Below are 21,283 nucleotides of genomic sequence, written 5' to 3' on the forward strand. Positions count from 1 at the left end.
CACCTGGCTTTAAAACTCTCTGGTCACACGCAGTCAGTCATGGCTGTCGTCTACCGCCCTCCCAAACCACACCCATCATTCCTGTCTGACTTCTCCTACTTTCTGACCCAGCTATGTTCCCTCTCCCCCTCAATCCTCCTCCTTGGTGATTTCAATATCCACATGGACTCCACTGACTCCACAATAACCACTGACTTCACTGATTTACTCACCTGCTTTAACCTCACTCAACATGTCGACTTTCCTACCCATATCCGTGGTCACATTTTGGACCTTGTCTGCTCCACTGGATTAAATTTGCACCATCTCTATGGCTCCGACCTCACCCTCTCTGACCACTTAGCCATCACTCTGACCATCAACATCCCCGCCCCAACACCAAGGCATTATCGCACAATCAACTTCCGTAAGCTAAACGCTCTTTCACCTACCTCATTCTCATCCACCCTCTCTGAAAAAATGTCCACTTCTCCCTTCATTGACCTCCACACCCCTTCCGACCTCACTGACTACTACAACCACACTCTCTCCTCCTGCCTTGACCAGCTTGCGCCTGTAAAAACCAAAACAGTTTCTTTCACCCATTCTGCTCCCTGGTTTACCCCTGAACTCCACCTGATGAAAACTCGTGCTCGCCAACTTGAAAGACTCCGCAATAAAACGGGTCTCACAGTTCACTCCCAAGCCTACAAGGACCACATACAACACTACAAAGATGCCCTCTCCCGCGCCCGCTCTGCCTACTACTCTCAAATTATCCACTCTGGCTCCGGAAACCCAAAAGCACTCTTCTCGACAATAAACAAACTCCTCCGCCCCCTGAACACCACCACCCAGTCATTCACAGTAGACAACTGCATCTCCTTCCTCTCTTTCTTCCAACGCAAAATTGACAACATCTACAACAGCTTGACCACCGCCGCACCCGCTCCCCCTCCAACCACCTGCCCCCCCTTGTCCTGCCATCCCCTGTCTCGGTTCTCCCCAATCTCTCCTACTGACCTCTCTGAACTCCTCATAGGAATGAAAACTGCCACCTGCACTCTTGACCCCATCCCCTCCAGCTTTGTCAAAGCCTCCCTCCCTGCTCTCTCTCCACTTATCATTGCAACAATAAACTCCTCCCTGTCTACAGGCATCGTCCCACCTTCCCTCAAAATTGCTGCTGTTACCCCCATTCTAAAAAAACCTGGTCTAAACCCTGACACCCTAAACAACTTCAGACCCATCTCCAACCTACCCTTTCTGTCAAAAGTTTTGGAACGCGCTGTAGCCACTCAACTCAAACATCATCTCTCTGCCAATAACTTGTATGAAACATTCCAATCCGGATTCCGCTCCAACCACAGTACTGAAACTGCTCTCCTCAAAATCACCAACGACCTTCTCCTCTCCTCTGACGCTGGCAACCTCAACATTCTCGTCCTCCTCGACCTCAGCGCTGCCTTTGACACCATCGATCACACTATCCTCCTCACCCGACTTGAATCCACCTTTAACGTCACCGGCACTGCCCTCTCTTGGATTAAATCATACCTCTCTGACAGATGCCAGTTCATCTCCATCAATAACTGCAAATCCCCCACTGCTCCCCTCCCCCAAGGTGTCCCCCAAGGTTCAGTTCTTGGCCCCCTCCTCTTCATCCTTTACCTGTCCCCGCTCGGTCACTTAATCCGCCGTCATGGTCTCCAATTCCACTGCTTCGCCGATGACATCCAGCTTTTCATCTCCACCAAGTCCGTCTCCACCGACACCCACTCTATCCTGACAAACTGCATCACTGAAATAAAATCCTGGCTTCAAATCAACTTCCTCAAGCTTAACTGTGATAAATCTGAAATAATCATCATTGGCCCAAAAACGCTCACAAAATCCACCCATAACTTTGCCCTCAACATCGACGGTATCCCAGTATCCACCTCCCCTCACATCCGGAATCTTGGCGTCATCTTTGACCAAACCCTTTCCTTCGACAAATACACTAAACAGATCACAAAGTCAGCCTTCTTTCACCTGAAAAACATTGCCCGTCTCCGCTCATCCCTCTCCTCCACGGCTGCAGAAACCCTCATCCACGCCTTCATCACCTCCCGTCTGGACTACTGCAATAGCCTCCTCTATGGTTCACCCTCAAAAATCACCAATAAACTCCAATACATTCAGAACTCCGCTGCCCGTCTACTCACTCATTCCCGGACCCGTGACCACATCACCCCCGTCCTTTACAAGCTTCACTGGCTCCCCATCCCCCAGAGAATCCAGTACAAAATCCTCCTCCTGACATACAAAGCCCTCCATAACCTGGCCCCATCCTACCTGGCTGACCTCCTCTCCAGACACACTCCCACCCGCAACCTCCGCTCTGCTGGTACCAACCTCCTGACCCCCTCCATCCGGACCAAATTCAGATCCTGGGGGGACAGGGCCTTCTCCATCGCTGCTCCCACCCTCTGGAACTCACTACCTCACACCATCAGAGACTCCTCCTCACTCACCACATTCAAAACATCACTAAAGACCCACCTGTTCAACGCTGCATTCAACATTCAACCCACAGCATTTAACCCCTGACGATCACTTCTCCTTCTCCCTCCTTTTGCTTTAAATATTTCCCTATTGATTCTTGTCTTGTCTTTTTGATTCTTGTCTTATATATATGCCGTATATCGCTGCTGTTTGTTTTCTTGATTCTTGTCTTTTTGCAATTGTTGTTTTCATGTATTGTTATGCATTATGTTTTCCACTCTGTCAAAGCGCCTTTGGGCTTCTGGAAAAGCGCTATACAAAATAAATGAATTATTATTATTATTATTGGTGCAAATAGCGAGTCATCGCTCTCATCTCCGCTCCAGCCAATTGGAGCCAATTGGAGCCAGAGATAGTGTTGACTGGGCCAACCAATGGGTTCAGATTACAAATTACGTCATGTCCAATCAGTGTCAATCTTACATAGACATGCTTATATATGCACGCTCTTTCATTTCCTTCTTTCTCTTGCTGGGATTTACTTTGAGAAGTACAGCAAGAAAAGCTTAGGTTAATCTTGTTATGCCGTGTTTGTTTTCATGTATTTTAAAGTTCTGTAGTACCAAACATCTGTTTATTACATCATTATACATACTTGTACCAAGTATAATTTAAATCCCTTCAACTCTTCTCAAGGTATCACATTTTTACCTGACATGACCTCTGACCTTTGACCCCAAAATCTAATCCATTCATCTCTACATCATTACGCATATCAGTTCTGTCACTCAATCTTTTGGGTCTCACTATCTGCCATAATCTTTCCTGGGAAAACCACATTTCAAATCTGGCCTCCAAAGCCAGTCGCCGACTGGGCATCCTCCGTCGTGCGAAGTCCTTCCTTGGTACACCTGAGCTCCTCACCACTTACAAGGCTTTTATCCGCAGCTCTATGGAATACTGCTCTCCCCTCTGGTCTGGTGCTCCTGCCTCACACCTAGCTCATCTTCACGCTGTTGAAACCAAAGCGTTCAGAATCATTGGAATCTCCGCGATGAAGCTAACTCCAAGGGCCTTTCACTCACTCACCGCAGGCAGGTTGGTGGTCTTTCCGTCTTCTACCGACTCCTCTCTGGCCTTGCCCCCCCAGCCCTCTCTGGGCTCTGTCCCCCAAATATTCCTACAGGTCGCACAAGATCTGCCTGCAACTCTCTTATGGTTAAACTGCCAAAATCAAGACATTCTGCTCACCTTCACTCCTTCATTCCTCTTTTCTCCCACCTCTGGAACAAACTCCCTCACTCTCTTCAATCCCACTCCTCCCTCCAGGTCTTTAAAACAGCTGTTCACCACCATCTCTTATCCTCCCCCATCCAAAACCTTGATCTTTTCTACCCCCGCTAATTTCGGTCCCCTTGTGTTTTATACCTCTCCCCCCCCCCCCCCCTTCCCACGCCTCCTCCCCCCAAGCCCTCTCCCTCCCACACTTCTCCCTGCTCTCAAATGTTGTGTTTGTGTGCTTCCCCTTCTCTCCCCATCTTGTCTTCCGCTCCCTCTTTTTATATATTTTGTTTGTCTGGTTGATTTGTTTGTGAAATAAATGTTAGCTCTTTCACGAGCCTCGATTCAGTAAACAAAAAAAAATAAAAATAAAAATAAAAAATACCTGTATCATGTTAGCCTTGGATCCCGACAGCCGTTCACAACTTATCACGGTAACGAAAAGCTATCATGGATGGAGAACCCAAAAACATAATGCCTCCAGCAGCTTCATCGGCGGGGGGATAAAAACACCATGCCAAATACAGTGAAAAACTGTTAACATGGGCCTACCTTTTTTTTGCGGATGAATTCTTCCACAGCATCCAATGAATGTTGGAAACGCTTGCTTTTGTTGGTCTTCATCATTTTATCCTTGTGCAGATGGTAAGACTTCAGCTGATCCACTTTAATCCATGCACTGAAAGAGTGAAAGGTGAAATAAGATGGATATAAACAATGGAGAGGGAACAAAGGAAAAAATAAAAAGTTTACAAACCGGTGTGGTGGGGAGACAACATTGAACAATTCATAGAGGAAACAAAAGTAGGTCAAATGTAAACATGTTTTTTTTCTATACTGTAGTCAAAATTATTCAGACAGACAAAAAGGTAGACGTGTTATTTCTACAGTCAAAATAGTCATAAAGTCAACACGAACGGAACTCTGACGTTGGCCGATATGCTTCAGCCCGCATTATGAAAGGAAGGTGAAAAGCGCATCCCTTTATATAAGGGATCGTTTCTCTGTATGCAGCTTTAACATACAATAACAACAACAACAACAGGCATTTTAAGGCCATTTTCCCTGCAAGAGCGGGGGTTAGCCTTGTGGTCCCCATGACAATCTTCTCCATTTTGCCCTATTTTCTGCATCTCCCCTTGTTAACCCCCTTGCCCGCATTTCTTCTTCGACCATCTTTAGCCAAGTCTTTCTCGGTCTTCCCCGTCCTTTACTTCCTTCTACATTCATTTCCATCACTCTTCGCAACAAGTCACTTTCATCCTTCCTCAACACATGACCAAACCATCTCAAACTGTTCCTCTTCACAGCATCAATCACAGGCTCTATTCCCATCATCTTTCGCAATTCATCATTTGTCTTCCTCTCTCTCAACGATACTCCACACATCCACCAAACCATTCGCATTTCCACCCTTTCCAGCCTTCGTTGCTGCTCCACGTTCATTACCCATGCCTCGCTCCATAAATCATAACACTTCTCACACATGCAGCATACACCTTTCCCTTCAACTTCAACGACACTCCCCTCATCAGCACGCCACTCAGTTCCTGAAACTTCTTCAATGCACATCTCACTCGAGCAACCGTTGCCGAGTCCGATCCACCTTCTCCATTCAGCATGTCTCCGAGGTAGCAAAATGTTTTCACACCTTCCAGCTTCACGCCGTCTCCAAGATCCAACTCAACATTTCCTCCATCTGCAACTCCCTCTGTGCACACCTTACATTTGAATGTAGCTGCCACACTGGTTAATGACCCTCTCAGACCACTACATTTTTGATGAACCCACTCAGCGCACATTGTACATTGAATGGAGTTCACTCCGACACCCTTCCTGCACACAGCACATGGCCACTTCCCAGTTCTTTCCACCTCACCACATGCTTTACCACTTGCCATCACCTTCGTCTTTCCGACATTCACCTTCAGACCTTTTTTCTCCATACATTCCTTCCACTTGTTCATCTTTTCCTTCAGTCCATCCATATTTTCCGCAATCAACACCAGATCAACTGCATACAACTCCCACGGTAAACCCTCCTTTACGTTCTGAGCCAGCACCTCCATCACAGTTACAAATAGTAGTGGACTTAGTACTGACCCCTGATGCACTCCCACCTTCACCTCAAACACACCACTGTTCCCGTCCTTCGTCCTTACAGCTGTGCGCGCTCTTTTGTACATTGCCATCACTACTCTGATTAACCATTCCTCCACTCCTAACTTCCTCATGCCCATGTCACTACTTCACGTGGAACCCTATCAATTGCTTTCTCCAGATCAACAAACCCAAGAAACAACTTCTTCCTCTTCTCCATGTACTTCTCCTGCAACTGCCTCACAATAAAGAGTGCGTCTGTCGTTCCTCTTCCTGGAATAAATCCAAACTGCATTTTGTCGATCTTCCCCTTCTTCCTTATCCTCCTCTCCAACACCCTTTCCAATAACTTCATTCCATGCTCCAATAACTTTATCGCTCGGTACGAGCCACACTCCAGAGGGTCACCTTTCCCCTTGTATAGAGAGACGAGGGTACTCAGTTCCCAATCCACTGGAATGCGGCCTTCTTTCACCACCAGATTACAGATCTCTGTCATTCTCTTCACACTGTAAGGACGAGTACAAAAGTACAAAAGTACATTAGTACAAACTTCACATAAGTACAAAAGAGCGCGCACAGCTGTAAGGACGAAGGACAGGAACAGTGGTGAGTTTGAGGTGAAGGTGGGAGTGCATCAGGAGTCGGTACTAAGTCCACTACTATTTGTAGCTGTGATGGAGGTGCTGGCTCAGAACGTAAATGAGGGTTTACCGTGGGAGTTGTTGTATGCAGATGATCTGGTGTTGATTGCGGAAAGTATGGATGGACTGAAGGAAAAGATGAACAAGTGGAAGGAATGTATGGAGACAAAAGGTCTGAAGGTGAATATCGGAAAGACGAAGGTGATGGCAAGTGGTAAAGCATGTGGTGAGGTGGAAAGAACTGGGAAGTGGCCGTGTGCTGTGTGCAGGAAGGGTGTCGGAGTGAACTCAATTCAATGTACAATGTGCGCTGAGTGGGTTCATCAAAAATGTAGTGGTCTGAGAGGGTCATTTACCAGTGTGTCAGCTACTTTCAAATGTAAGGTGTGCACAGAGGGAGATGCAGATGGAGGAAATGTTGAGTTGGATCTTGGAGACGGCGTGAAGCTGGAAGGTGTGAAAACATTTTGCTACCTCGGAGACATGCTGAATGGAGAAGGTGGATCAGACTCGGCAACGGTTGCTCGAGTGAGATGTGCATGGAAGAAGTTTCGGGAACTGAGTGGCGTGCTGATGAGGAGGAGAGTGTCGCTGAAGCTGAAGGGAAAGGTGTATGCTGCATGTGTGAGAAGTGTTATGATTTATGGGAGCGAGACATGGGTAATGAACGTAGAGCAGCAACGAAGGCTGGAAAGGGTGGAAATGCGAATGGTTCGATGGATGTGTGGAGTATCGTTGAGAGAGAGGAAGACAAATGATGAATTGCGAAAGATGATGGGAATATTGCCTGTGATTGATGCTGTGAAGAGGAACAGGTTGAGATGGTTTGGTCATGTGTTGAGGAAGGATGAAAGTGACTGGTTGAGAAGAGTGATGGAAATTAATGTCGAAGGAAGTAGAGGACGGGGAAGACTGAGAAAGACTTGGCTAAAGATGGTGGAAGAAGAAATGCGGGCACGGGGGTTAACAAGGAGAGATGCAGAAAATAGGGCAAAATGGAGAAGATTGTTATGGGGACCGCAAGGCTAACCCGTGCTCTAGCAGGGAAAATGGCCTTAAAATGCATGTTGTTTTTGTTGTTGTTGTCATTCTCTTCACAACCAACTTCCTGCTGCCTTCAACATATCTCCCACAACTCCCGTCGGCCCTCCCGTTTTTCTACTCTTCATTGCTTTTATCGCTTCCTCAACTTCCTTCTCAGTTATCTTCTCTGCCGGTCCGAAAACTGGGTTACTCTCTATGTTGCCATCCCATTCATTCTCTGTATTCAACAGCATTTCCATATATCTTTTCCATCTTCCTTTAATTCCATCTGGGTCCACAACGATTTGTCCCACTTCATCCTTCAAGCAACTCACCTCCATCACATCACTCCTCTCTTTCGCTATCCGCTTTGCAATCCTGAATACCACTCTCTGACCCTTCCGAATCCAAGCGTTCTCCGAACATTTTCCGACATGCCTCCTGCGCCTTTGCTACCTCTTTCTTTGCAGCCTTCTTGGCTGCCTTATAACTTTCATGCTCTGCTTTTTCTGCTCCCGTACCCTTCGCCTTCTGCCACTCCTTGAACTTCTTCCTCTTCTCGTCAATCCTCTTTCCAACTTCATCATCCCACCACCATGTTTCCGAGTGCCTCAGTGGTCCTTTTGTCCATCCACATACCTCACCAACGGCTCCCAACAGACTATCTTTCATTGACTTCCAACCACTTTCAAGCTCAACCACATCATCCTCTACCATACTCAGCCTCTCTTTTAATGCCTCCCTTACTGTCACCTCTTTCAACCTCCACACCTTCATTCTCGGTTGGTACTTCACCCGCCGAGCTCTCCTCGCACCTTTCACCCTTATGTCGTAGACAACCAAGTGGTGCTGTGAAACAGCCTCCTCCCCCGGGATCACCTTTGTGTCCCGGAGTTGCCCCCTATCTCACCTGCGCACCATCAGGTTGTCAACGGTTGTCGTCGACCCACCTGACGTGTATGTAACAAGCTTATTATCCTCTTTCTGGAACTGAGTATTACAAATCAACAAACCAGCTCCATCAGCAAACTCCAAAATCCTTTCACCTTCTCCATTTCTCACACCATATCCGTAACCCCCATGAACTCCCTCAAAACCGTCCATACTCCTTCCCACACGTCCATTTAGGTCGCCTCCTACCACAACAACTTCCTCATCTTTCACGTTTTCCATCAGCTTCTCTATCGCACACCAGAACTTGTCCTTCTCTTCATCGCTTCGACCAACCCGCGGAGCATATCCCGAGATGACGTTCACCAAGAGCTTTCCAATCATCATTTTCACCATCATCAACCTATCACTCACTCGAGTCACACTCACCAGACTGTCTACAAATCCCTCAGAAAACAGGACACCAACACCATTCATGCCCTCCAGGCACCCTTGCCACACAAACTTGTATTTCTGTCCCTGCCTACCCTTCACCATTCTCACACCACTTCCCTTCCATCTCGTCTCCTGCACACAACATATGTCCACTCTTCTTCTGACCAATACTTTTTTCTTTTCTTTTTTTTTGTATACTGAATCGAGGCTCGTGAAAGAGCTAAAATACTTCCACCACTTCTCCTGATCTCCCTGTCATTGTCCCTGCATTCCATGTCCCAAACCTCAGAAACCGATCTCCACGTGGGGCATCAGACGTTTCTTCGTCATAAATAGAGTGATTTCCACCCTTGCTTCGATCGGGTTCCCCACCTTGATTTTTGACGAGAGGGAGTGGGGTCCCCCACGGGTACTTCGGGCTGTTCCCTGCCCATATGTAGTTGTAATTGTCATTGTTCCCTTTTTGAAGCGATGTTTTTTGGCCAGATGCCCTTCCTGACGCCAACCCTTTTAGTCGCCTCTTACGACACCCAGGGATGCGGTGTACCTATTCTAAACCGGGGTACACACGTATATACAGTATTTTTTTTTTTTTTTTTTTTTTTATGGAAACAATGTTCATCAAATAAAAATACTCAGGTTTTACAGTGACATGCATTTTAGCTCTATTTTCAAGATTTAATGATTACAATTATCTCATCAATAGCTGAAAGTTGAGCAGAGTTAACAATTGTTTTGGAAAACACAATAAATGTGTTAATACTCATATGTGGAGAAAGTTTTCTTCAGCAAACATTAAAATTGTCCTCATATTATTTTGCTGTAAGTTAGTAGGTAAATGATCTAATAGCTGACGGGAGTATTCTGTGATTACGAGTCGAGATTGTTATTGACTAACATTTGTTATTGATTGTTGTGACTAACAACTTGGTATGAAAAGCACTGTAATTTGATCTGTCGGTGTCGTGAGAAATAGTAATTTAAACGTGGATACTGATTCTTATGAAGTTTGATTCACCAGCAAATAATATACGGTTGGGCCACCCCAAAAAAAAAAACCGTGACCCTTGTATATTGTATACATGTTCACCATTTGTATAGATGAAACATAGTATAAAATGACAGGACAAAGATGTATAAACAACACGAGCTCACATAGATATTGTTTAAAGGTCTCCCTGACAAAGCAGACATAAAAATTGATATGGCTGAGAGTAGATGTATACGGTAGGTTCCAGAACAGGCCACCCTCCCCACCCTCCCCACCCTCAACACATTCCCCCTACCCCCAAACCGAAACTGCCTCAACCCAAAAAACAGGAAGTGACTCACCACAAACCGGAAGTGACCAATTCATTATTTATTTTCCAATTTTCACATTTTCTCGATTTTCCCAATTTTCCAAATTTTCAGATTTCACAATTTTCAAAAAATAACAAGCGTGACGCCTAGGTCCCCCGTCGGTGAAGTGATGTGAGTTGACAAAGTGGAAGACGCAGAAAACATGCTATATGATATGATATTTCGCTCACAAGGTTCAGACATACATGGAGGCGGCCATCTCGGATTTTGACGTGGCGACCCAATTTTCAATAGCCTTCTTCCTTATGGCACGATGCACCCACACACCAAATTAGAAGTTTGTACTTTGCTTATTTTTCAAGATATTCATCTCACAAGGTTCAGACATACATGGCGGCGGCCATCTTAGCTTTTGACGTGGCGACCCGATTTTAAACAGCGTTCTTCCTTGTGCCTAGATACACCCACACACCAGATTAGACGTTGGTACTTCGCTTATTTTTCCGAGATATTTCGCTCACAAGTTTCAGACATATATATGGTGGCGGCCATCTTGGGTTTTGACGTGGCGACCCAATTTTCAATAGCCTTCGTCCTTATGCCGAGATACACCCACACACCAAATTAGAAGTTGGTACTTCGCTTATTTTTCAAGATATTCATCTCACAAGGTTCACACATACATGGCGGCGGCCATCTTGGATTTTGACGTGGAGACCCAATTTTCAATAGCGTTCTTCCTTTTGCCTAGATACACCCACACACCAGATTAGAAGTTGGTACTTCGCTTATTTTTCAAGATATTCATCTCACAAGGTTCACACATACATGGCGGCGGCCGTCTTGGATTTTGACGTGGGTTGCACCCACACACCAAATTCGTATGCGGTCCTTCGCTTACGCACGCACACACGCACGCCCGGATGGAGGGGAAAACCATAGTCCCCCTTTCGCTCCGCTGTGCGACGGGGGACAAAAAGGGGTACATTAACCAAAACGGGTCTCATTCCATCAGAAGAAGAAGAATCAGCAGCGTTTCATCTTGTTAACGAGGCGGTATTGGTATTTAATGATGAGTTAATGTTTTTGAGTGATACTCACCCAAATGTGAAATTAACCCCCAGATTAATGTTTCTTCTCACACACACCGGCCATAGAAACACCAGACTCGGTGATTCAAAATATTTTGATGCACCACTTGAAATGGAAAGAGAGGAAGATAAGGTATATATTGAGTTGCTAAACGCGATTGATTACGGGGGGTAAAGGTAAGAAAAATGAGAAGGAAAAAGATATTCTTAATGCTGTAGATAAACTTGGAGCGAGTTCAGGCTCCGGCGTTCGATAATTCCAGCACGTGGCTTGGGATTAATATAGAATCTGTTCAAAACATAATTCCCATAAATATTCAAACATATCAAACGGTCCCAACCCCTATTTCACCATCAAGTTTTAATTCACTTTGTCAATCATTTAAAACGCCAACCATCGATATATAATGTTGTAATAATACTCTTTCTTTTATTTTTGAAATGGCACATATGGTAAAAAAAGATTGTTTCTTTCACTAATTCAGAAACAGAAATAGAGGAGGATGAGGAGCGGATAACTAATAAATTAGATCATCACGGTTATTTTAAATCAGAACAATTTACATGTATGGGGAAACTTGGTTCTATTTCGAGTTATCCTATTGCAATTCATACAGAAATGAATGAGAATAATATCCCCAAACCGTTATTTTTATGTTGTAATAGCGTTATAGGCACGGTAAAAAAGTTTATTGACCCAACTGAAGATAATTAATAATTTTTTATATTAAAATGGCAAGAAAACTACTTCAGGAGAATTTTAATTTTTGTATTCAAGGATACTTAAATAAGAAAAGGGGGCAAAATTTTTAATTCCTTATGAATTGGAACATAAACAGGGAAAGTTTGTTATTAAGGATTGGCCATATTCAGATATTGTAAAACCTATGAGAGACCTGCTTAAAATATGAAATAAAAATGAACTTCTCAAAATTATGAAATTTAAAAGTATTTTAGAAGATGTTAACAAATCCTATTGGTACCCTATTGTGAGAAAAATAATTATAAATACAAGAGTAGCTCAAAATCCAGATGAATATACATATGTATAATGTGCTCTGGGGAGATGCTCCAAGGGTAAAAAGAGATGAGGAAGAGAGGGAGAAGGAGGAAAAGGAGAAAAAGGAGGAGGAGAGGGATAAGGAGGAAAAGGAGAAAAAGGAGGAGGAGAGGGATAAGGAGGAGAAGGAGGAAAGGGAACGGGAGGAATGGAAGAAGATGAAGGAGGACTTGGAGCAAATGAAGGAGGACTTGGAGCAAATGAAGGAGGACTTGGAGAAGATAAAGGAGGAAACAAGAGTAGTGGGGGTAACAGGGGAAGAGGAGGAAGTAGAGGCAACAAAAGAAGGGGCAGCAAAAGTATGGGCTGAGGCAGTTAAAGCAAGAGCAGGAGCAGAGGCAGCAAAGGAAAAATGGGAAGCAATAAGAGCAAGGAGAGCAAGGGAAATAAGGGAAGCAAAAGCAAGGGAAGAGGAGAAAAGGGTAGCAGAAGCAAGGGAAGAGGAGAAGAGGGAAGCAGAAGCAAGGGAAGAGGAGAAGAGGGAAGCAGAAGCAAGGGAAGAGGAGAAGAGGGTAGCAGAGGAAATAAGGTTAGCAAAAGCAAAGAGAGAGGTAATGAGGTCACTTTATACAATACCAATATGGAGCTTATGAAATAAAACGAATTTGAAATTATTCAATTTAAAATTAAATAACCATTTATGTTTTTGAAATATGCATGAGATTAATACTATGACAGGTAATACCGTTCCATCTTCCCACCACCAAATCTGTTTGTATTCCCTGACTTTGTATCGTTATATGATTGTCTTGACTCTTTGTCAAACAAACCATCGCTATGCTACCATATAAGTTTTTATTTCCTAACTCATGGATGAGTTGACGACTAATTGTGTTTCCACATACCGCATTATGGTCACCAAGGGGGTAATTTTCTTCTTTACGGGACCAAATAAAATCTTGTAGGTCTTCCAAGTTCATTGAAAAGAACCAATTATACCCTAAATCAGGCATATCATACCCCCATTTATCAATTACCATATTAACAATATTCAACTCTTTATAAAGTTTGATTGTGAGTGGTACGTTAAATTTAATACGAAAAGGGGTATGATCTGGAGAACCGGACGTTGTGACTGTAAATTCTACTTGTTTGTCATAACGTGCTGTTTTCTCTTGGGATATATATTGGACTACATCACCTAATCTCACCAAGTCGTTGTTACCCGCGGGACTCAGATAATTGATTAATTTATAACTATTTTTCATATTAAGATTTTTAGTTATATCATATTTCTGTCATTCAACCTGTGCCTTTGTATAATAATTTGATAAATCAACAGTCGTCTCTTGAGATCCCCGAAAGATAGAACCGTCTTTTCAAACGTAGGTCATTTTAAATAAGAGTAAAAATAATATCAGAAAAACTTTCATTATTGTTGAGGTGAAATAATACGTATAAACATAATTGACCACAACATTTAGAATTTACTTCTTGGACTTGAAACGTTTGACAAACACTCTCCCCCTTTGGTAGGAAGTTAATTACTTCAAGAGGTGGTGGAAGTCCATAGCTGTCAAAATAATATTTATCCTCGCCATTATAAATGCAAGTCCAATGAGATCCATTCCCACTATTATCTTCTAAATTCATAATAATATTCTTTGTATTTTTGGGCAACTTTGATAATTCATCCCTCATACAAATACTTACGTTATCAAGGTTTAGCTGTTTACAATATTTACCGAGTTCTATATTTGACGTTGTATTCTTTCCAAAATGTTTAAACCACTCCTCCATTTTATTTTCGAAAATAAATTTTCTTTTTATTTAGGAGAAAGATATAATCCATTGCCTATTTTAGTTAGTTTTACACCCACCTGTGCGATAGAACAAAGCATATCTCCGACTAATGATCTCGCCCTATTACGTAGACTTTCACGCCTTTTAGCAAAATCTACAATTACCCTACTTCCACTAACTTCTTTCTCCAACGCCTTATGTCTTTGCAATTCTTTTTGGGCTGCTAGTTGAGCTTTCCTTTCGTTAGCGGCTTTTACCGCTGCTGAAATACCACACGTCGCTGCCCCCGCTGCACCTACAGCACCTACAGCACCGGCAATTAAGGGGATTAGAGCTAGAAGGGGCAGAAATCCTCCGGTATTTCCTTTAATGAATATTTTTTCAACATAGGTTTTGACATTTTCAAAGTAAGCGAACCGGCGCTATTTAGTTTTTCCTCCTGCACTTTTGTGAGCAAAACACTAATTCCCATAATACCCTTTCTTTGAATTGTACGAACATTAATCGTACAAGGTTTTTGATTTTGGATACAAGACGATAGTTTATCACGATTGATTTGATTAATATATACGTCAGTTGTTACGTTACTCATTTTATTATGAAAAGATTTTTTTTCCTAGTTATTACTTTTGTGATATTGGTCATAACACCATTATCCGTATTGATCTGTAGTTCTGTTTCTTCCAAGAGTAAACAGTACGCATCAACTTCTTCATTCTCTTATCTTTCGATGTATAGGGAAGTATCCACTCGATTAGACCTTATAGTTCCCTTTTGCGCACTTCGGTCAATCACGGAGATTGTATACAAGTCTTCAAACGACGCCATATCCAAAATGGGCTCTTGATTACCATTGCTTTCACACACCTTTTGGTAAGACTTACAGTAGTCAGCGTAATCATTGTTTTTCCAATTAACTTCCAATCTATCTCGAGGATAAAATGTTCCATCTAGAGAAACCCGAAGTTGTTTTACGGTAGCATTATCACACAACGCATTATTCTTATCAGTAGCAGTACCTCCATCGGGTTTCTTAAAAATAAGCCATAGGTACCAAGGCTTTCCTTCCAGAACACCTAAATTCCAAGTGGAGATAGTGTGATCCAATTTAACATGTTGACATCTTCTTTTAAGGTAGGATACATTTAGCGGGGTCTTTGTGTTAAGCCTTCAATTCAACATCTCTTCCGTTTTAAGACTAGGAGTATATTCACTAATATACCAACACAGATCATTAACAACAAATTTATTGTGAGCACCGAAAGCATTAGCCTCCCCAAAAACCAATCTGTTTTCATTAGTATTCCTTCGTCGTTGCAATCTAATTTTAAGGCCGTACAAAATTTTATCATAATCACAAAATCCAAATATACCTTTAAGGGGTACAGCTACGGTAAAACTATTCACTGGTTTTTTTTTTTTGGTTTTTTTTTGTATACAAGATCGAGGCTCGTGAAAGAGCGAACATTAATCACACAGAAAGACAAACCGACACATAAAACATATAACATCGGGAGCGGTAGACAAGATGGGGAGAGAGGGGGAAGGACACGAACACAACATTTGAGAGCAGGGACCGAGAGACATGGAGACATCGAGAGATCTGTGAGAGGGAGAGGGCTTTAGGGGGGGGGGGCATGGGAAGGGGGGTGGTGGGAGAGGTATAAAACATATGGACACTGCCAGGACTTCCAGGAAAGAAGTTGGAATTTCAAACAAGGTGGATCTGGGGTGAATTAGCAGGGGTAGAAAAGATCAAGGTTTTGGATGGGGGAAGATAAGAGATGGTGGTGAACAGCTGTTTTAAAGACCTGGAGGGACGAGTGGGATTGAAGGGAGTGAGGGAGTTTGTTCCAGAGGCGGGAGAAAAGAGGAATGAAAGAGTGAAGGTGAACAGAGAGCCGAGATTTCGGCAGTTTAACCATCAGAGGGTTGCTGGCAGATCTTGTGCGACCTGTAGGAATATTTGGGGGACAGAGCACAGAGAGAGCTGGGGGTGCAAGGCCGGAGAGGAGTCGGTAGAAGACAGAAAGACCACCTACCTCCCTGTGGTGAGTGAGTGAAAGGCCCTCAGAGATAGCTTCATCGCGGGAGATTCCAATAATTCTGAAAGCTTTGGTTTCAACAGCGTGAAGCCGAGCCAGGTGTGAGGCAGGAGCACCGGCCCATAGGGGAGAACAGTATTCCATTGAGCTGCGGATGAAAGCCTTGTATGTGGTGAGGAGCTCAGGTGTGCCGAGGAAGGACTTCGCACGACGGAGGATGCCCAGTCGGCGACAAGCTTTGGAGGCCAGCTTGGAAATGTGGTTTTCCCAAGAAAGATCATGGCAGATAGTGAGACCCAAAAGCTTGAGCGACAGAACTTCTTGGAGAGGATTGTTGAGAAAGTAGATGGGAGGGTTGTCCAGTCGATCTTTTCGGAGAGACATAGTAAGAGTGTGAGATTTGTCAGGATTGAAAGACATGTTCCACTTGTTTGACCAGTCTGTGATTTTGTCCAAGTCTTCAGAGAGTGAGGAGGCTGCAGACTGCCGATCTGAGGGAAGAGGAATGGAGCGGCAGAGAGTGGAGTCATCAGCAAAGACATAGAGAGGATTTTCCAGAGAGTAGGAGAGATCATTGATAAAGACCAGAAAAAGCACAGGGCCCAGAACACTGCCTTGGGGAACTCCAGCCTGAACAGGAAGGGGAGATGAGAGAAATCCATTCAGGGCCACACGTTGACTACGACCAGAGAGGAAGTCCGCAAGCCATGCATGGAGATTTCCATGGATACCATAGGAGGAGAGTTTGGTAAGCAGAGCTGGGTGCCAGACCGTATCGAAGGCACGTGATATGTCAGGGGAGACAGCTCTGATTTCCTGTTTGGCATTGAGGACCTCCATCCATTGTTGAGACAGCAGAAGCAGCATGTCCAGAGTAGAGTGACCTGGTCTGAAACCAAATTGATGATCAGAGATCAAGCCATTGGAGAAGAGGAAAGATTTCATATCCGAAGCAATGAAGGATTCCATGACTTTGCTGATAATTGGGAGCAGGCTGATTGGTCTGTAGTTGCAAGGATCTGTTTTTGCACCTTTTTTGTGTAAAGCGGTGATGTTTGCTGATTTCCAGGATGCTGGCAGATGACCTTGAGCAAAAGAGAGGGTGAAAAGAACAGAGAGAGGGTGAGATAGAGCGGCAGAACAGGATTTTAGGACCCGTGGGCTGATGCCGTCTGGTCCAGTTGCAGAATCAGAGTCGAGGTTTGACAAAAACTCCTCCACCTTGTCAGGAGAGAAGGACACAGTTGGACACAGTTGAGTCCAGGAGCAGTTGGGTTCGACTGGGAAAGGTGGGAACAGAGAGAGATGGGTTTGGGACACAAGATTTTGAGGCAAACACCGAGTTGAGGCATTCGGCTTTGTCACGTGCGATGTCAACTGTGTGGCCATTTGATGTAAGGGAGGGGATGGAGGGGGAACAAACACCAGAAACTGATTTGACCAAACGCCACCAGGATTTGGAGGAAGGAGACAGGTTTGAGAGTTCATTCTTGAGTGGGGAGAGATCGTGCTTCCTGGCACTCCTGAGGGTAGACACACACTTGTTCCGAGCTTGGTGGAAGGAACTGAGATTGCCTTCAGTTGGATTAGCCTTCCAAGATGCAAAGGCAAGTTGTTTCAGGGCAACTGCCTCACCACAAGATTCAGTGTACCATGGACGGGAGGAAGGGTAAGACAACTGAAGACGAGATGGGATAAATCTGTGCATGAGAGAGAGCAGTTTGCTTTGGAAAAATTCCCAGGAAGAATTTATGTCAGAGGCAGTGGAGATGGGAGACCAATCCAGACGATTGATGGCTGCTTGAAGACCGTCCCAGTCGGCCTGAGTGAAATGCCAGACTCGTCGACGCTGAGGAGGCTCTCTGAGAATGGCCAGAGAGATGTCCACTTTGACAAGCACATGATCATAAGAACCGATTGGAGCAGAAGAAGAGCAGCAGACATTAGCAGGGAAGTTTGTCATAACCAAGTCTAGAAGAGAAGATACTCCATTGGCTGAGATCCGGATCGGGAAATTGACAGATTGTGTCAATCCCAGTGAGTCACAGAAGTCCTTTGCTGAGGTGCCATGACTGGTGAGAGAGGAACCTACACCCAACCAGCTGGCATGATGACAGTTGAAGTCACCACATATGAGGAAGAGAGAGTTGGGATGAGTGGATAGAAGTTGGTCCATGTTGTCAGACAGTGAAATGTAAATGGAGTCATCACTGTTTGGAGGACGGTACAGAACACATATGAACAAAAGGTGGGAGCGGAGAGGAAGCCGTAGCCAGAGGTACTCCTGGGGGTGAGGAGGAGAGAGGGCAGTGCAAGGAGAGTGAGGAAGAGAGTTTTTGATAAAGATAGTCACCCCACCACCAGGACGAGGCTCAGGTCTATCATACCGGAGGAGGGAGTAACCAGGACGAGATATTAAGGAATCAGACATCTTGAAGGAGGAAAGTCTCTGTTAAGCAGATCAAGTCTGGATTGTCAGAAGCAACCTGTATGGAGAGATCAGTCAGGTTTGAGCGAAGGCCCCGGATGTTTGAGGTCCATACCGTTAATGAAGAGAGAGGGGGAGCATCGGGTACAGGACAGGGGAGGGGAGGGGAGGAGTAGGGTAAGATGAAGGATGAGAGGGGGAGGTAGGATGGGCAGTTGATAGTGTGTCAGAGATTACAGAAGAGTTCTAAGAAAGGGAAGGATGAGGAGGATGAAAGGTTTGATGGTGAAGGGATGAGGCACAGTGAGGGGTTGTTTGAGGGGGGGCAGAGGAAAGTAGAAGGTTGGGTGGGGGGGGGGTGGAGGTATGAGATAGAAGGGAGACGAAGTGGGGAGGAGGCAGCTTTGAGGAGGAGGGGGGAGGAGGGAGAATTGGAGAGGAATGGTATGGGGGGGAGATTTGAATGGGAGGGGTTGGGGGGGAGTTTTGAAGGGGAGGAGTGAGGGGGGAGTTTAGGAGGGGAGGGGCAAGGGGGGAGTTTAGGAGGGGAGGGGCAAGGGGGGAGCTTAGGAGTGGAGGGGCAAGGGGGGAGTTTAGGAGTGTCGGGGCAAGGGGGGGATTTGGAGGGGAGGAGCAAGGGGGGAGTTTAGGAGTGGAGGGGCAAGGGGGGAGTTTAGGAGTGTAGGTGCAAGGGGGGGGATTTGGAGGGGAGGGGCAAGAGGGGAGTTTCGAAAGTGGATGATTAATGAAAGACGAACATTGATAACAAATTGGGTTTGTTGTGATTTTCACGTTAGCAATCCGATTCAGAACGATGGAGGAGGGGTGGAATGAATGTGAATTTAGACCATGTAGTGAGGGAGACGTATAAGAGATTGAATTTCTTTTTTTTGACGTGGAATGAGATGGAGAGGAATTTGAAAAAAGCCTTTTAAATAGGAAGAAAAACAGCGTGTTGTAATATACCACTGAGTAAAACACTGAAGGGGAAAGTTTATACATATTTAAATAATATTAAAACAGAACCGTAAACAATCTTATATGCACAAAGTACCAACGGGGGAAGAGCCGAGATGGACCACCACGAGTCACGTGGACAGGGCAAAAGGTGGATGGCAAGGAGATAATGGGGGCGGGGCGAACAGCACACCTGGACAGAAAGTACAGGATGAGACAAACAGCACACGTGGAGAAAGGAAAATAAATGTTTTTGGTTTTTTGTTTTGTTTTGTTTTTTGGGGGGGTGGGGGTATTTTAAATAAACGTATTTAAAACGTTAGACAAAGAGTATTATGTTCGGGGTAGAAGGGAAAAAACTAAGAGCCAAGCAAAACACGATGTAGGGGAGTTAAGTAAACAAACACCGATGGGGGTACAAGGCTGCACACGCCGAGCAGAACACGATTAATTAATTACGAGTTACAGGAAATTCAAACCAAAAGTAACTATAAACAAACAATAACGCATGGACGATAAAATAACGAGTTGAAATTTGACAAGCACACGAATGAAAAAATAACCGCTTTGGATGCCCGGAGAGAACCAGGCCTCAAGGTCGGAAGCTTCAACAACTAGGCCGCGTGGCGCGAAATACTCGACTATTTTTTACAGGTTTTTTTTTGTTTTTTTTTTGTATACTGAATCGAGGCTCGTGAAAGAGCTAACATATATTTCACAAACAAATCAACCAGACAAACAAAATATACAAAAAGAGGGAGCGGAAGACAAGATGGGGAGAGAAGGGGAAGCACACAACCACAACATTTGAGAGCAGGGAGAAGTGTGGGAGGGAGATGGCTTGGGGGCAGGAGGCGTGGGAAGGGGGGGGGGGGGTGGTGTGAAGTATAAAACACAAGGGGACCGAAATTAGCGGGGGTAGAAAAGATCAAGGTTTTGGATGGGGGAGGATAAGAGATGGTGGTGAACAGCTGTTTTAAAGACCTGGAGGGTGGAGTGGGATTGAAGAGAGTGAGGGAGTTTGTTCCAGAGGTGGGAGAAAAGAGGAATGAAGGAGTGAAGGTGAGCAGAAAGTCTTGATTTTGGCAGTTTAACCATAAGAGGGTTACAGGCAGATCTTGTGCGACTTGTAGGAATATTTGGGGGACAGAGACCAGAGAGGGCTGGGGGGGCAAGGCCAGAGAAGAGTCGGTAGAAGACGGAAAGACCACCAACCTGCCTGCGGTGAGTGAGTGAAAGGCCCTTGGAGTTAGCTTCATCGCGGGAGATTCCAATGATTCTGAACGCTTTGGTTTCAACAGCGTGAAGACGGGCTAGGTGTGAGGCAGGAGCACCAGACCAGAGGGGAGAGCAGTATTCCATAGAGCTGCGGATGAAAGCCTTGTATGTGGTGAGGAGCTCAGGTGTGCCAAGGAAGGACTTCGCACGACGGAGGATGGCCAGTCGGCGACTGGCTTTGGAGGCCAGATTTGAAAGGTGGTTTTCCCAGGAAAGATCATGGCAAATAGTGAGACCCAAAAGCTTGAGTGACAGAACTTCTTGGAGAGGATTATTCAGAAAGTGGATGGGAGGGTTTTCCAGTCGGTCTTTTCGGAGAGACATCGTAAGAGTGCGAGATTTATCAGGTATGAAAGATTAACACCGATAATCTGCCGAGGGATACGCAAAAGGTACACACACGTAAGATAAATACAGTTTCGACAAAAATACAAATGTGACAATTACTTAACTTCGAGCGTGCGTGAAGATCGTGGCACAGCTTCGAAAAACCGTGACCGCCCCCAATCGTTTTGTCTCATCATTATACATTCCCTTCC

The 21,283-nt window shown here is 44.8% G+C and overlaps 1 protein-coding gene across 4 annotated transcripts in view; it reads right to left on the reverse strand.

The window, feature by feature from the left end:
• The window catches only part of GLYR1 (glyoxylate reductase 1 homolog), a 297,703-nt gene that overhangs the window by 264,514 nt on the left and 11,906 nt on the right, over positions 1 to 21,283 (reverse strand). For all 4 annotated transcript variants that reach the window (XM_078777480.1, XM_078777477.1, XM_078777478.1 and 1 more), the window contains exon 4: positions 4,300 to 4,426. In XM_078777480.1, the coding sequence (XP_078633606.1) occupies positions 4,300 to 4,426 (127 nt within the window). The remainder of the gene's footprint in view (positions 1 to 4,299; positions 4,427 to 21,283) is intronic.

This window comes from Myxine glutinosa, chromosome 5 (assembly GCF_964187855.1).
Source record: "Myxine glutinosa chromosome 5, kmMyxGlut1.1, whole genome shotgun sequence".
Lineage (NCBI taxonomy): Eukaryota > Metazoa > Chordata > Myxini > Myxiniformes > Myxinidae > Myxine > Myxine glutinosa.